At 40.7% G+C, this 17,731-nt stretch overlaps 1 protein-coding gene across 6 annotated transcripts in view; it reads left to right on the top strand.

Moving 5' to 3' along the window:
* DNM3 (dynamin 3) overlaps positions 1–17,731 on the top strand; it is a 524,707-nt gene that overhangs the window by 478,198 nt on the left and 28,778 nt on the right. For all 6 annotated transcript variants that reach the window (XM_087858849.1, XM_045814085.2, XM_045814069.2 and 3 more), the window contains 3 exons: positions 7,812–7,976; positions 15,907–16,133; positions 16,865–17,113. In XM_087858849.1, coding sequence (XP_087714975.1) covers positions 7,812–7,976; positions 15,907–16,133; positions 16,865–17,113 — 641 coding nt within the window. The remainder of the gene's footprint in view (positions 1–7,811; positions 7,977–15,906; positions 16,134–16,864; positions 17,114–17,731) is intronic.

Genomic DNA, 17,731 nt, shown 5'->3' with positions numbered 1-17,731 from the left:
GTGGAGAGAACATCCTGAAAAAGTGATTTATTCATCTGAACTCCTTAGGATAGGGGCAACAGAACTTAAAGTCAAGCCAACCCAACTTTTAAAAATAACAACAACAACAAACCCCAGCTTACTGGCTGGTGTAACTGCACAAGCCAGAGACAGACACATCCGTCACAACCAGATCCACACACTCGAATGACCAACCAACAGGACCGAGAGGTGGGGAGAGGAGGCTATCCAAATTTGCCCTTAATCTACCCACAGGGGAGGGATAGCAAGACCTTATGGCAGATTGGAGAGACTAAAGATGGGTGATTTTTGACTCTCTCTTCTTTAGAGAATGCTGTGAAGTAAAGGTCAATCATTAGAGTAGGACCAGTGTTTCTCCCCATCACAGCCCTTCCTGATTCTCTGCTTCTCTGAACTCTTACAGCACCTTTGAGCTCCACTAAGCAATGTAACATTGAATCACATACTGTTTTATGATCTATAGTGAGACTGTGTATGTATTAGTCAGGGCTCTCCAAAGAAACAGAATCAATAGGATATGTGTGTGTGCACACACATGCAAGGATAGATAGATAGATAGATAGATAGATAGATAGATAGATAGATAGATAAATGATTTTTTATATGGAATTGGCTCACATAATTATTGAAGCTGGCAAGTCCAAAATCTGCAGGGTGGGCTGGCAGGCTGCAGATCCAGGAGAGCCAGTGTTCCGGTTCAAGTCCAAAGGCCGTCTTCTGTAGAACGATAAAGAGCCATGTTGCAGATGAAGTCTGAAAGCAGTCAGCAGGAGAATTCTCTTTTGCTGGGGAGGGCGAGTCTTTTTGTTCTAGTCAAGCCTTCGACTGATTGGTTAAGGCCCACCCACATTATGGAGAACAATCTGTTTTACTCAAAGTCTGCCAATGTAAGTATGAGACTCATTCAAAAATACTCTCACAGAAATACCCAGAATATGGTTTGCACCACATATCTGGGTACCAACTTAAGTTGACATGTAAAATTAACCATCACAAATTGTTTTTATGTTTACCCTATTGTATTTGATCCTATTTTCTGGGAATTTTTCTTTGGAAATAGTCTGTTTCCTGTTTTGCTACTCCAAAGAAATGTTGTGATTTTTTTTTTCCACCAAAAAGGAAATTTGTATTAGTTCATTCTAATTCTAGATCTCTTTAGAAAAAGGGTTTTCTTTTTAACAAAGTTAAATTTTAAACATATTTTTGCCAAGAGTCAATACTTGAAAAATAATTTTGGCCATTTCGAAATCACTAATATTATCTGAAACCAAAAAATGTGGTGGGGCCAGTGGTCATTTTTAAAGAAACTGTTTAAATTGTTCTGCCTAGACCATTTATTGTTTGGACAAAAGGATGTTTTGCTGTGGTAAGCAAACTCAGGTAATAAAAATTAAAATTTTCCAAAAATAAATATTCATAAGTTTAGAAAAAATTCTCAGCAAGACTGTTTAAATAGCAATATTCGATAATGTGTTTAAAACATATGAATATTTCATATTCATAAACTTACTTGTTAATATAAAGCAATACAAGACTTTGGATGGATTTAAAACTAGATTGTAATTACTATAACTTTGGGGCACCTGGTTGGCTGAGTCTTTTGAGCATCTGCCTTCGGCTTTGGTCATGATCTAGGGGTCCTGGAATCAAGCTTCGAGTCAGGATCCTTACCTAGCAGGGAGCCTGCTTTTCCCTCGCCTCCCTGCATGTGCTCTCTCTCTCGCTATCTCTGTCACTATCTCTGTCTCTCTCAAATAAATAAATAAACGTTTTTTTTAAAAAAAGGAATTACTGTAACTTCTAGGACGACCTCAGGACAGAGTACATAAGTTTTCAAATTTCTCTAAGAATCCTCATATCCACATTTGTTTTTACAGTTGCAGATAAAAGCTATTGTTTCAATGCATCTTAAATGGAAATGCAGTGATTGTCAGTTATATGAGGGAAATCCTCCTTCTCCTTATTCCTCCAGATCCTACTTATTCGTTGCTGTCATCATTCAAGTTATTAGAGACATAGGCATACACTGGCCCCACACAGAAATAGACTTAGCAGCTATTGGGCTGAGTAAGAGTTAGAAAAAAAAGAGAGCTACGTGAAAAAAAGAGCTACCCATTGACATAGGTTTGTTGTTGTTTTTAGTCAAGTACGTATCTTTCAAATCCTATGTGTTTTTTTAATGGCTGTTTAATTTCACATTAATCTTACATAGTTTTGTAATGTTTATTATGATGCCATGTAGAAATGAGAGTAAGAGTTGTAGGGAGAATAAAAAGGTAGTAGCAGGTAAAGGAGAAGAGGGAAGGAAGAATAGTGACGAAAATGGCAGAAGCAGACAAAGTTGGGTCCTGCCTGCTCTGACCAGTGGGTCACCACTCACAGGGTCAGGTGATGAGGTTCAGTGTTTTGTCATGTATCATGGATGTTTCTCGACAACTGGAGATGTAAGTAGATGCCAGCATTGAACAACAGTCGGGGCTCCAGTCTGTAGACATCCTTGGAGTCATCAAATCTTTCCATCGACTGACATCCTTCTGGATGCAGATCGTTACCACCCTGTCCAGACCAGGAGGCCCTACACGGAAAGCTCCATCGAAGCAATCCAAGCAATTGTTCACATTTACCATCCAGCTCATTTACCTGGAGCTCAGTCCCTTAGGCTCTGTCTGAAACAGAAACCTAATCCCTCAGGAGATGGCCTGGGTGAGTTTTTGTCTTCAGATGTTCCACTTATTTGTGAAGCTCCTGCTACATATAGGGCACTGGGATAAGTGCTAAAGATAGAACAACAAGCATGTTCCATCAGTGTCAGTCTGAAATCTCACCCAGCTCGTAAGCTTCGTCTCTAGTGTGGCCATCCGTAAGGACTCCCCTCGAAGCCCACCTCAGACTCACGGACTCATCTCACCCTGCGACCTCCCTGCCAGAGGAGAAGCTCCCAGCAAGCCCGTGGTGTTCGACTTCCTTTGTACCCCTCACAGTTCACCTGAGACACTAAACAAGTATTTTTTTGAATTAATTAATGAAATACCTGTGCCGAGACAGCAGACTACAATCTCTACTCCTCTCAAAGGCTTTCTGAAGCATGTTTCTTCCATAGTTTTTGGTTTGGTTGCCTGCCTCTGCAAATTAGCCTCTAATTAGCCTCTGCAAATTAGAAGAAGTACATGACTGAAAAGTGGGGAAAGGTTTTCAGGGAGACATTCTTCCTAATGTGGGGCTGGAAAATTCAAAGCTGTGTTACCATGGTAACACTAGTTTCATAATGATGACCTGATTCACTACGAAAAAGTTAAATGATATTTTTTACTGTTTGTTTAAGGGAGCAGAGAAATTGTATGGCAATAATAAGATCTTTAGAAAGGGGCAAGTGTTGCTTATCTGGAAAAATCACTTGTGTTAATCTGTAGGTTATCGTGCAATGCTTTCCATTGGCGAGAAGAGATGCAGCAACCCCCCCCATTAGCTAGTGTGTTTATGTACGTATTTTTGTCAGGATATTTTGCATTTCTATCATTCCACTTTTAGAGTTGCAGTCACCTTAAGAAAATAACCTTCTTATATAAATGGTTTCAGTGATCCTCCAAGAAGCCTATGACATAATTCAATAAGAAATTTAAGTAGAGAAAAGAGATGAAAACAAAACACATGAAAAATAGACATCCCCATCAAACCCAGATCTATAATGGTTGCTTTAAGGTATGGTGGGAATTATTTCTGATTCGACTCTTTTGTCCTCTCACCCATTAAAATATTAAGTCTCTAGGAGAAAGCTTTTAAATTAAAATGTTGTAAAACGGACTGTTCTTGAATACCACGCAAATAGTTTCATAAGAGAGAAAATCACAATATTGTTTATAAACAATTTACAGTGCTGAGTTGTTATTTTTCATTGTTTAAGTTGCATTAGATTTCACAAAAGCTGTTTAGAACAAAATTGCAATAGGAAGGCCTGTCCATTGTATTTTTCAGAAGAAAGCTTGTTTTCACAATATTATTCACATTTTGTATACAGCATCAATGAACCTGCCCATAAAAGGTTAAATGTTTGCAGACCATTCTTTTTTGCCTCAAAGATCAGAGACAAATTACTATTTTTATTTTACATTCCCTTGATGAGGATAATGATAAACAGCTGTCACTTCAGTGCTTAGACTGCAAAGAATCCTATTGCAATCCTATAATTTAAACAAAGAAAAAATACATAGTCATACACAGTATACATACAGAAAAGAGCACGACAGAGAATTTGGTTAGAACTGGGTCAGAGAAAAGGGAACATTTGCTCTCTGAAATTACTCAGTTAACAGAAAAAGTCCATCTATGCATATTTCCCCCATTTATCTTAGGTATATTAGAAAGGGCAAGTATTTCTTCTTTCTTTCTAAAATCAGAAAAGAAATTCAACTTGCATTCTGAGTTCTGTGACTCCCTGTCACATCCATGGTATTATCTGAGTAGTTTAAGTTTGTATGTGACCACATATTACTTCCAAAAGCTAAAGAGAACTTCAAATTGTTTTTTCGGGTTATTCTGGAATACTTTTTTTTTTTTTTTTTTAGTGTTGAGAATTAATCCACTCAGTGTTCTCCATTCACTCTGACACTTTCCTTATTATTTGCATCTGCTTTTAAAAAGTGAAAGTGAACATCTTTTGCGTGTTTTGATAGGCAAAAAGTAAAGTAAAGCTAAATGTTAAAAGTAGTGTGAAATAGGAAAATTCAGTGTTTCTATGTAAACATGTGGATGATGATATAATTACTTGGTGTTTTGTATTTCTGCAGGTTCTTTTAAAAATACTGTTTACTCTGTTTTTCTCTTTTGTTTCAATCTTTTTCTTTTTTCTACAAATAGCCATTTTTCAATGACATCTTTTTCCTGGAAACTCTTTTTACATTTATTATTTTATCTATGAAACTGGCTTGATGTATTATGAATGTTTCACTGTCTCATAATACTTCTTGATTTTTTTATATTTATGGAAGAAAAAGAAATTTGTTAAAATCGAATGCATCTTATACTTACTGAACTGATTTCAGCTCTTAGAGACTCAACATGCTCTTCCGTGGGTTGACAGTAACAAGGTTGTGGTGTGGATCTTCCACGCAAAGTACCTAGCAGAGTACCTAGAACACAGCAAGTGCTCAGGAAGTGTTCCTGGGACAGGTGGAATATTGATGCTGACATGTCATCACCCCCGACTGTTCAATACCTTAGCAAAGCCTCAGTATATTTCGGATCAGAGAGACAAACTGAATTGTATTTTATCCATCATGGAGGCTTATGTCGCTTTGTATAAAAGATATTTTCCTCACAAAGCTGTCAGTCATCTCTTCTTATTTATAAACATAATTTCATAATCGTTTTATCATTCTCACTGTTATCAAGTCGTCATGGGTCCTAACTCATCAACCTGGGGTTTCTCTGGTCTGCAGTGTCTCTGACATGTAGGCACGCACACTTGGAGCCCCTGAAACACACTGGAGTAGCTTCCTCGATTTAGGTAAACCCCTTGTGCATTTGTTAACTCCTGCCCCCGCGCATCGAGCTCTGTGCCAGGTGCTGGGAAGGGAGACATAAGCAAGACCCCAGAATCTAATAGGAGAGGAGCATAAACCAAGGCTGAGTGTTAAATAATAGAAGTGAATACAAGACACAGAGGAAGTACAAAGTGGGGGGAGCAGTTGGGGTCTGGGCATCATCAGAAGCTTGTCCAGAAGAGGTGATGATGAAACAAGGCTCTGAAAGATGAAAGATCTTCACAGGTGGGGGGGGGGGTCCAGGTAAAGGGGACCAGCTTGCAGAAAACATGGAGGTGTAAAAAAAAAAATACACTTGCCATTTTGATATTGCTTGAATTGAAAATGTTTTATACTCAAATTTTTCACCTTAAATTTTCATAGTGTATGTTGAGAGTCAGGCAGCTCTCTAACTCTTATTCCATGGATATTCAGAAAGGAAAGAAAGCAGCTAACATTTATTGAGGCCCTTGCTAGGTCATCTCCTATGTGTTATCTCCTTTAGCTTCTACAAGTTCACCAGGGCCGTGTATCCCCATTTTAGAGATAGGGAAGCTGAGTTCTAATTACATCAAGTAACTGAAGTGTGGCCACAAAACCAGTACACAGTAGAGCCTGAATTTGAACCTGAGGTTTTCACTTTCAAATACATTCTCCTTAAAACGACATTGCAGTTACCACTGACTCTTCTAACTTGGACATTTGCAGTGGTTTTTATACCCTAGAAAGAAGTTTGGAAACACGACTGGTTTCTCCATCACTTTACCATTTTATGGCCTCAGCTTTTGACCCATTTGTCCTAAATCCTCATGTGCTTGTTTATCACTAATTAATAATAAAAATAAAGAACTGCAGAAGACTTGGTTTAGTTCCTTCTCTCAGTGACCAAAGACCATTTCAAACAACTGTCGCTTTTGAAACTTCCTCCTCCTTGCTGGTGTAGCAGTACGATCCCTCAGAAATGTCCTCAAACTATCACCCGGAAGCGTGGGGTCACACTCTCAGGACTGGAGAAACCACTGTCGTGTTGTAGCGTGAGCACATTATTGTAATATTTTTAAAAGGGATTGGATATTTCTGAGCAAGAGAAGCCTATATAAATGATTAGGACCTATTTCTCTGTTATCGTTGACTTTGTAGACCTACAAAGATGACTTTCACACATGCATATTGATTCAAAGGAAAAGTTTGTCATTTATAGATCCATTTAAGCACAGGGCTTTGCCTAGAACTGATAGGATGATTGAAAACCTGGCAGATCAAAGTATGTACATTTCCAAGGAAAAGTACTTCGTGTCTACAATGGAAGCAATAAATTATCCCCCCCTTTTTTTGCATTTGTAATTAAATCTTTCCAAATGTTAGAAAGTAGCCAGACCACTAACAATATTTGTATCATGTTCTGGGGCTTAGATGGTTCAACCTGACTTGAAATGGAGACCATTTGTTCTAAATTGATTTCAATGCCAAGCCAATAGGTCAGCCCTTAATGATGAAGATGCCATTCCAGCCCAGCCTCTGGTGGATAAGCCAAAATTAATTAACTCAAGTCCCATAGTATAGAAAACAGATGCTTCTCTCATGTTACACAAATAAATTCTTTGTGTATAGATGTGTTCTGTTTTATTCAAAGAATAACAAGTTGGAAGTTAAAATTGTAAGTTTTCCACAATGGAGCCAGCCTTTAGTAGTGATGACAGAAGCATGAATTTACAGAACAAATTCCAGCAAGTGCACGGAAAGATGGATTGTTCTCTATATCTCTTACGTTGGCTCCAGGCCAGGCCTAGGAGATTTAGTTTTAAAACCTGGGCTGATCCAAATGCTGATCCATTCCAGAACAGACCTAGGAGTTCCAGAATGACACCAAGGTTATTTCTAATCTATAGAATCCCTGGGGACCCCTCCCAGAGGGTTACATCTGCATCATTCTCTTGGATTCAGTTCTTTGGCCAGCTTGCAAATGGCTGAAGATTCGATTGTTCTCTAGAGGTGTGTTGTTAGGTGCACTGTTTATCTGGTTATTTATCTCAGCATTCACTCAGAAATAGTTGCTTTTCCTAGGCTGTGGGTCGCTAAAAGTAGAGGAATAACTGCATGGTTCTGATCTCTTTTCAGAATTAATGGGTATGTTTAAGATAAAGGTGTTAATGATCTAGTGATAGAACTCCAAATCGAGTGATCAGAAGTTTGATCATGTGATAATGTATGGTATTTTTTTTCCTTCTGAACGAATGTGAAATAATCCATGTTTTCTTTCCTTTCTGTCAGACTGAAAATGATGAGAATGGCCAAGCAGAAAACTTTTCCATGGACCCACAGTTGGAGAGGCAAGTGGAGACCATTCGCAACCTCGTAGACTCCTACATGTCTATCATCAACAAATGTATTCGAGATCTCATTCCAAAAACAATAATGCACCTTATGATCAATAATGTAAGTGATTATAAACTGTCTCATTTTTACTTTTCACCCATCGTGATGTGGAAGCTGCTCATATTCTCATCAGCTTCTCTATGATATTTTTTGGGTGGTTGAAATACCTATTACCGAGGCTCCTCATTTTCTTTACAGGTGGTAAGTGACTGACCAGTGAAAGAGAATTTAGGAAAGCCAACATGAAACTTACAGCCACAGTACTGTGGTATTCCCTATCGCCTCTCTCCTCTTGATGAGTATGCATTTGCTCGCAATAAAGCAGAGCAAACGTACTGTAGCTGTGGTCAGGGTGTGAGTTAATTGCCAAGCCAGCAATAAAACCAGATGCCCCGGCTCCTAGACTTTGAGATTAAAGGCAAAAAATATGTATTATTTTCTACATATAAACGCATAAAATACGTTGATAGGACTATTTTCACCTTCTAAAAACCACGGCATGCTATTTTAACCTGGGAAATGGCTTTTTGTCCTATCCCCTTGGATTCAAAGTCAGTCAACTTCTCTTTTCTAAGGTAACAGTGATATTGCCATAGATGTTAAAGTGCCTGCCGGAGGAGCCCCCAACCAATCTGGATCGTACAGAATCCCTCCCTTTTCATGGTTACTTTACAGTAGTCAGGATATGACACTTAAATTACATGGTCTAGTTTGGTTCTTTCGGCAGCTACTTTATTAAAGTACAAATAATATTACAAGTTATTTGAGGCATTATCTTTTAGATAAGATAGGCTATGATGCGGTGTTTTATAACAGGCTTTTCTGACTCTTGAAAAGGAGACACCAACATTTTTAGTTCTAGCTGTCTTCTCCAGACACCTTCTTATTTAAATCGATGGTATATTATGCGCATTGGCTTGTAATACATACAAATTAGCTGGCAAAGGCACTGAACATACTCGAATCCAGGAGAAACCTATATTCTAAGGCTGGTTGTGCTACAGATTCTGTCGACCTCAAGACAAGGTGGTCTTTGCATCCATTTCCTCCATAGGTAAAATTCTGATCGTAGAAAAGGCGCCTGGCTTAGGGACTTATTTCAGAAGATAGAATATATAGAAGTACTATGAAAAACACATTTGTCAGAAACCAATGTGGCTGCCTGCCTATTTCAGAACTATAAAGAGCCCTTATCCATATTTCAAGATTTCTTTCAAAATTGTATTTGTAAATATGACATTCTGTTTGTGGTTCATGGTGTATTCATTCTTTGAAGAAAGGTTTCCTTGAAGGAAACCCTTCTTGAAGAAGCTCTAAGCACCCATGGTTTTTAACTCTATTCCCATGCACGTTTTTGCACAATCAAACCAGGTTACTAGGATGCTTTGAAGTACCAGCGTAAGTACGCAATATATTGGAAGCTTGGAAACCATGAGTTGTGTTCTTAAGCTTAGTCAATGGCCTGCTGTGTGACCTGAAGCAAATTATTTGGCCCCTCTGAGTCGAAGTCAGTCACTTCTGAAATTACGATAAGAACACTGAGCTGCCTCACCGAATTGTCAGAGAACGTAATAAATTCGACTATGTGCCATTTTGAAAAATACAGAGTACTAAACAAATAGTCTGTGTATTTTTTAAATTACCCTCTTAATTTTACTTAAATGAGTTCAGGTTGTTTTGCCGTGGTATATCCAGGCACTTGCTTATTTAAACACTTTCCTGATTAAGCATCATTTATCTTTTCACTGTTTTATCGCAAGTCATTAGTGCTGCCATCAGTTCAAACACTGCTTTGCTCTGCACCATATTAAATCATCAGCACAGGAAATAGCACTTACAGTCTAGAGCACGAGGAGTCGCCTGACACTAATTAGTTAAAAGGAAAAAGGAAAAAAGACCCTCTTACAAATCTATCCGACTTTCACCTTCTCAAGAAACGCACATACACAAAGAAACATGAGGGTAATTGCCCTCACCTCTCACTGGTGTGCTTGTTGGCTTTAATGAAATGGCTGAACCCTCACCTCCAGGGAATTCTCCTTGGAGGGAGAGCTCTGCAAGCTGTCTTGAGAGAGACCTTGCATGAGAATAATGAGAAAGAAGACCTTGATGCCAAGACTCACAGGAATGTGGAGAAAACAGAAACATCACGTAATGCTGGATTCTTAACGAAACTATGGTTATCTTTGTTTGAAATTTAACTTTTTGTATCTGTCCGAAAATAGTTTTATGTATCTCAGATGACCACTTTTCCTGGAGTATTATTTTGTCTTCTTTTTTACTACATATGTAAAAATACGTAGTTAAATCTATATACATATATGTATATATGTCATATATTTGATAATTACATATATGTAAAAATATAAATTGCTCTTTTTAAATGCCATATTCTCAGGGCATCTTATTGGACAGAACGTCTGAGCCCTTTGTGTTCACTCTGGAAGGGCCCTGTTGAATACAAGGACCAGAAACGCGCTGAACACCCAGCACCATGTCATGCATACGTGTTGGCTATTTATTCGATGTTAAGAGATCTTCAAGATAGAGAATTCATCATAGAATCACAGCTAGGAAACAAATACTCTGACTGCTCATTCTAAATTCCATCCACTTAACCCAGCTGCTTCTATAGATGGTTCTGGGTGCACGCTCTTCCCCAGAAGAGTGCCTGCAGCGGGGTCCTGTCTGTGGACAATCACCGTCGAAAGCCGTGCTGTGGCCTTTCCTCTTTGAAATGGGAATGGCTGCCCTGCCTTCTGGAAAAGAATATGTTTCAGCCAACTTTTATAAAGTTCAGAATTTGGTGGGCAGTTTCCTTTGAAAGTTTACATTAAGCGTTCTGCCACTCAAGTCTCCATATGGAATTATTTAAGAAGTTTAAAGCCAGCAATAAATGCCTTGCCTCAGACATACTGTAAGCCTTTGTCTGTGGAAGCTCAGCAGCTGTTGCATTGCTTAAGCGCACTGGCGAACACGGCACAAAGAAACAGCAAGTTTATGACAGCCGGTCATTCTGCACGGGCTACAGTCGGAGCAGCAGAGTTTTGCTCAGGACTTTAATGTTCACGCACACTCAGCGCCCCATGGCAAGCACGACTTTGAGGGCCTCTTCTCTGCAGCTCACCCCACCAGAAGATTCTCTGTCCTAGAATCAGGAAAGGGAATCTAGCTTTATTGTGAGAGTCTGAATGACAAAGCGGTACATCGCCCTGTCGGCACCCACAGGACAGTCACCCACTAGGTACTCACTATTTTGCCCAGATCATAAATGAAGAAACTGAGGCTCCGAGAGGCTAAGTGACTCGCCCAGCGTCACGCAGCCGGGACTGGCAGAGTCAAGATTAAAACCCAGATCTTCTCATCCTCGGTCAGTTAACGCATATGGCAAGGTGAGGCAAACTATATGGAGCTCAGCCTTCTCAAACTAGGGGGCTGCTCTGCCTGTAGCGTGTACCTGGTGTATCTTCCCAGAAGGCTCAGTTCCTCAAAGATTTAATTAGGGTTTGTTTGAATATGAGAAACAATGTTTTAAATCTTAACTAGTAATTCAAACACACCCAGATAATACAAAATAGAACGTAAAGTTTTTTATGAAACTTTTTAAGAATCAAATATGAAGCCCGGAGGCATTTCACACTTGGAGTGTGTGCTGCTGCCTGGACCCCTGGACCCCTGGACCCCTGGAGCTCCACATTTACTCTCCTTGGCCAGTGGCACTTCGCTGGAAAATTAGTAACATGTGCCCTAGTTTCAAAACTGACTGTAACTTTCATGTGTATGAAGTCGAGTGTTATTTCAAATGTTCATTATTTGAGGGGAAAGTACACCTTAAATACCAGGGCACAGATTTGTTTCCACGGGTCAAGAATTCAGCGTCCTGCTCAAGGAACAGATCGGGACCAGGATCCAGAAGCCCCCTCCCCCTGCCCCCACATCCTCCCCGCTCCCATCACTCTCCACCACGGGTAACCCTCCTGATTCTTACAGCATAGCTCGTCTTAGCTCTGACTGTTCTTGAAGTTTGGAATTGTAGAGTGGGTGCTTTTTGGTGTCTAACTTCTTTGGCTTGACGTTAGGTTCGTGAGGCAAAGGATATCATTTTTTCAAGAAGGGAAACGTCACCGGTCTTTAGCAGAACTACGTCCCTGAGAAATGAAAAGGAAGCTAGAGCAGACGTGAAAGGATTGTGAGATCTCAGAAAATCGCAAGCTCCTAACCAAGCCCCTTTCCCAAACTAAGCAAACTTAAACTGCTCAATTACATTCTTTTATATATGTATTCACGCGAATGCGAGCGATCACTGTGTCGCAGACTCCCTCCCGTCTAGAAACAGAGAGATTTTAAGGAAATGGTCTCCTTAGTAACTGAATTGTGTGAAAATCCTGGGAATGTCCCTTCTATTTGTGAAGGCTTTAAAATGGTCTTAATTATGAAGACAAAGAAGGCTTAAGATCCAAAACTATTGCAGGTTGATAGAGAAGGGTTAAAGTAAGAAAGAGAGGAAAACATGTGGAACATTTTTAATGACCTCACATTCCTTTACACTGAGCAGAACGACATGGTGCAGTCATGCCTGTTTATCTAGCCTGTAGAGTCTGAACTGGAATGAGGTTTTGTGTATGAGAATTTTTTTGTGACCCATACCAAAATGTATAGGTTATAAGGTGTTATAATTAAAAGCATAAATATTATTTCAAGTCTTGCATCCAAGTATAATTCATTTATGTCATGTTCTGTGAGGTATATTCAAAAATGCCATCACCTCCAAGGGATCTTACTGGGCCTCAACTGTCGTGCAGAATCCTGATTTACGTATTTGCACACAGACATACAGACCGCTCAGAAAGTCCCTGAAGTGTCTGGAAACTCCCTGACGTCCCCCTACCTTTGTTCCAGTTGTGGCATCCCAAAGCTACACTAGCAGGGGAAGAGTCTTTCTAAAATTTCATTTTTGTGAAGTGCAAAATAAAACGTTAACCCCCGCTGTGTATTGAACTGTGTACATCTCTCGACGCCTGCGCCATTGCAGTACCTTTCTATTTGTTCTTCTCTCTCTACATACCTCATGCCAATTTCATCTGCATGCTTCAGAACCAACAGCTTATGCTTGCAGAGCACTAACGAAATGCTAGGCATTGTGCAAGGCAATTTATAATCATTCTTTCACTTGATCCTCACAACAGCTCTTGAGACAGCTGCCACCACTGTCCCCATTTTACAGATCAGGAGCCTGAGACTGGAAGAGGTGGGTATTTGCTCAAGAACAGTTAGGTGTGGGAGCTAGGGCTCAGATTCAGAGTGGAGCTGTCTGATTACAGAGCGTGCGCTCTTAACCACTGCACTGTACTCCCATTTTCTCCCAGGCCAGTAGTAATACTCCTATTAATTCAGAGCATTGCCAAATCTTTGGGATAGTAGGCAAGTTTTAGTGTGTCATGTTCTGATGTGGAAGAGTTGATTCAAGGCAGATCTTTGATCGGAATGGTGAAACAAGCCCTTATTATTTTATTTCGTGGTTTGTTTGACAGTCGCTTCTTAATTCAGATCTGCTTTAAATCTATTCTTGGAAGGACCTTCTTTTAAATTGTGTTTAATAGATTCTAAGTGATACTCCAGTTAGATGTAAAGCTTCAAACTAGCTTAGTCCAACTGCTGTTCACTGCCAGGAAAATTGTCTGGTTTTGAGTTTTGTGTTGCATCATCTATCTGAGTGCGTGCACACACGCAGCGGTGGAAGATTCGCGCAAATGTCCCTGACTCCTTGTGGGTACCTGCAAGTGTGTTCTAAAGGTGACTAAATCTCCAAAAAAAAGAGGGGGATGAAATATTCCTTAAGCCAAATTGACTGTCTTTCCTCTAACTTTAACTTTCCTTCCTGACTTTTGATTTTCCGTTCTCCAACTCACCCCCACCTCAGTGCTTAAAGTGTCCTTGTTCCTTTGGCTCCTGCCCTTTCACATCAAAACAGCACCACACGCACCTGGTTTTTCCTCTATAGTGTAATTGGTATGTGCCCATCTTTTCTATGCCACTATAGTCTCGCTAAATGAAAGCCCCACCATCTCAGAAATGATCTGTAATGGTCTTCTATCAGATTTCTTCCTCTCTGCTACCACCCTTGCAAATTCTCTTTTTCCTAAAACTCTCTTCAGTTGTTTCACTTGCTTAAAAAGTCTTCCATGGCTTCCCACTGCCAAGTGGATAATGTTCAAGCAGTTTTCTTGGCATTCGAGGCTTTCACATCTGGCCCCAGGTTACCTGGCCAAGCTTACCTTCCACAGCTATAGCACGTAAACCTTCTACCCTACTAGACAGTTGTGCAAATACGTCTTGGCTACTAGATCACTTCCACATTTGAATCATTCTTGGTTTGCAAAATGTGGAGAGAATACTTTTTGTTTCACCACAGTGAAGCCGTGATTTAGCCGAGCTTTCTGATCAGTAGAATTATTTACATAATTTGATACCTTTAAAAAATAATGAAGCTGTGTGTTTTCGACTCTTGTCATCTCTTGGTTACATATTTCACTACAACCCAGGAATTCTGAGCCTCTGACAGCTGTGCTGCTGTCTGCCTAAATTTGTAACAATTAAATATGCTGCCCTTTGGTCTTTCTTAGAAAGATCCAGTGACTCTAGATAAGCATTAGTCTCATTTAACAGAGAAACTGAAAAATCCAAGTTGGTTTATTTTTGTAGGCTAAGTTAACCAGCATACTTGCGATACCACTCTAACATGACGCTTAAACATAAGTTGTCTTTGCTAAGCACTCAATCAAAGTGGGGTAAGGGGTAACGGAAAGAGCACTAGACTTTGAGTCCAAAGTTTCGGGGTTCAACTTAATGTTACGTGACTTTGGGCAAGTTACTAAACTCTCTGAACTTCAGTTTCTTCATCTGTAAAATTGGGATCATAATAAATTTCATAAGTACGTGGTGAGAATCCAATCAGATAACTTGCAAAGGTACTTAGGACCTACCGTCTTTTGCTGATTCTCACATTCACTTGTTTCACGTTTAATAGTTCTGACATGAAGATGCACGTCGCACTCAACGGCATCTTGGCATTCTGTCATAGTTTAATTGAAGGTGGTTTCTCTTTCTTAGTGGCACATAAAATTATGGTGTGTCTTAAAATCACTGGTATCTTCGATTTGTTGAGATATGGCGGCTGGTGCTCCCTCCCTCAGTGCTGTGCAATGTAGGCACCCTCTCCGTCCTCATTCTGCTACAAACTGCCCCTCCCCTAAGACTCATATACACTGTTCATGCTGAAGACTGTTTCCATATATCCATTAACTACAGAAACTCATGTCAGTACTCATTACTGTTAAGTAGTTCTATTGTAAACTTCTAGAAAGCCAAGACTATATCCCCCCCCTTTTTTTGTAAATCAACTTGCATGATTATATAACGTTCTGTATTTAATAAAAATTCACTTATTGGTGTTCATTCCACTTTTGAATTGACACTGAAACCTGGGATCTTAATAGTATTCCAGAGATTTTGGTAAAAGTGAGGTAAAGGACTGGGGATACCAAGGAGTGGATAACTTGTGTTATTACCTAGGTTTCTTTATATCCTTGTTTTCTGTTGAAAATACTGCTGCTTACCTCCTGGTACCGGCCCTCATCTCTATGCCAAGCAGACTCAGACGACAATGTGGAAATGTTTGCGTAGCCAACAGGCTCTGTTCTGGTGGTGATGGCAAGGGTTAGTCCTCTTCCAACTAATCTAGGTTTTCCTTTAGTCCACAGCCATAAGACAGAGGGAAAAGTGTTCCTGCACTCGTACTGAGGCTTGGGAGGACAACAAAGAAAATAAGAGTAAACAGATGCATACACATCGTACATCTTGCGTACGTCGTGCGTCATGCACCTTTCCCTAGAGTGGACCGTTGAGGACTTTGTCCACAGACTCTGAACCGGTTTATACCATTTGATCGCTCATGTATTCCCATTTTTATTTTTCTGTGGTGGCCTGACAGGTTAAAGATTTCATAAATTCAGAGCTCCTAGCACAGTTATATTCTTCAGAGGACCAAAATACCCTGATGGAGGAGTCTGCCGAGCAGGCCCAGCGCCGGGATGAGATGCTTCGGATGTACCAGGCCCTTAAAGAAGCCCTTGGGATCATTGGCGACATCAGCACGGCCACCACGTTCACCCCTGCACCGCCTCCTGTGGATGACTCCTGGATACAGCGTTCCCGCAGGTAAGAAGATGTCCCCATGTCACCGGAGGCCCGCCGGGCTTGTCCAGTGTCACTTTCTGAGTGTGCTTCCCTAAACCATATGAACCTAAAGAATGAAGAGGGAAAAAGTTATTTAAGTTCAGGAGTGAGAGAGAAGGTTAGATTATCCCTTCAAAAATGAACACGATACAGCCTCACAGTGGACTGTCACACGGTCCTCAAAACGAGTAAGACTGCTACACTGAAATGAAAAGATAGTGGAGCTAATGCGAAACTTTAAAAAAAAAGGTGTAGAACGTTATGTTCTAATATGTACCAAAAAAAGAATATATGTATATAGAGAGAATATTGTATTGTGTTGTATCATAGACTATAGTTGAAAAGGATACACAGGAAACTACTACTGGTTGTCTCCACAGAGTGAAGGGTTGGGGGAGGGGGACTTCCTTTTCATCATTTTATACCCTTTTATACCCTTTTATACCTCTATCACCCTTTTATACCTTTTTAAAAAACATTTATTGAAGTAATCTGTACACCCACGGTGGGGCTCAACCCATCACCTGGAGATCAGGAGCCCCATGCTCCTCGGACAGAGCCAGCCAGGCGCTCCTCCTTTTACACCTTCCAACATTCCTGACCTGGATCCCAGTTACTGGGTCAAAAGTGTAATTTTTACAAAGCAACCCGGAATTCGGAAAATATTTTTTTGAAGATGAATTTGGACTGAAACTGCTCTCATCTGTCCTCAGGTCCCCCCCTCCAAGCCCCACCACCCAGAGGCGGCCGACCCTGAGCACTCCCCTCACGCGGCCAGCCTCCAGCCGAGGGCCCGCACCCGCCATCCCTTCTCCCGGACCGCACTCGGGGGCGCCCCCGGTGCCCTTCCGGCCCGGCCCGCTACCCCCTTTTCCCAGCAGCAGCAGCAGCAGCAGCGACTGGTTCGGAGCACCCCCACAAGTTCCGTCCCGGCCCACGAGGGCCCCGCCCAGCGTCCCCAGGTGAGTGCCCTGCAGGCCGCACACGCTGGGGGGGATGCTCTTTTTGGTTCTCTTCTTCTAGCGTAACAGACAGAATTTATTTGGAAAAGAAAATTGCAAAGATATTATCATACACATTTGCAATTTTCACCCAGGGGAAAGGTATCGGGAACACCGTGGAGTCTGTGACACCGTTTAAAAACCAATATGTGGTCCAAACCTCTCCTTTATCAACTGGCACAAACTAGATGGGACCAAAGAAAATGGGGTCCAAGTGAATGACATTTGGGCAGCTGTTTGTATAATTTGAGAGAGCACTTTGAAAGGAAAGAAAGAGCCATGGCTGGGTTATTGCAAGCTGTGTGCTCCGTGGGTCATGAGAGAGTATCAGAAGCTAAGGCCTCACCTTCTCTATTACCAAAGGAATTCTAGAAAACCACTAACTTCAAGGAATATTATCCATTTGCCCCCTGAACTATAGCCCTTAAACCCAGCATTATTAACTTTAATGTAGCCCGAGTAAAAACCAGGCTGATTCATTCGCAAAAATTTTTTAAAAACTAAGCATAGAAATTTCAGCACAGACATGATGTTGGCTGCGTGCAGTCACTAACCATATATGAGATGGAACATTGTGCA

The sequence above is a fragment of the Ursus americanus genome, chromosome 2 (assembly GCF_024610735.1).
Source record: "Ursus americanus isolate L20-20 chromosome 2, mUrsAme1.1.p, whole genome shotgun sequence".
Lineage (NCBI taxonomy): Eukaryota > Metazoa > Chordata > Mammalia > Carnivora > Ursidae > Ursus > Ursus americanus.
The sequence above is the reverse complement of the archived record's forward strand: the minus strand, read 5'-3'. Positions and strand labels throughout refer to the sequence as shown.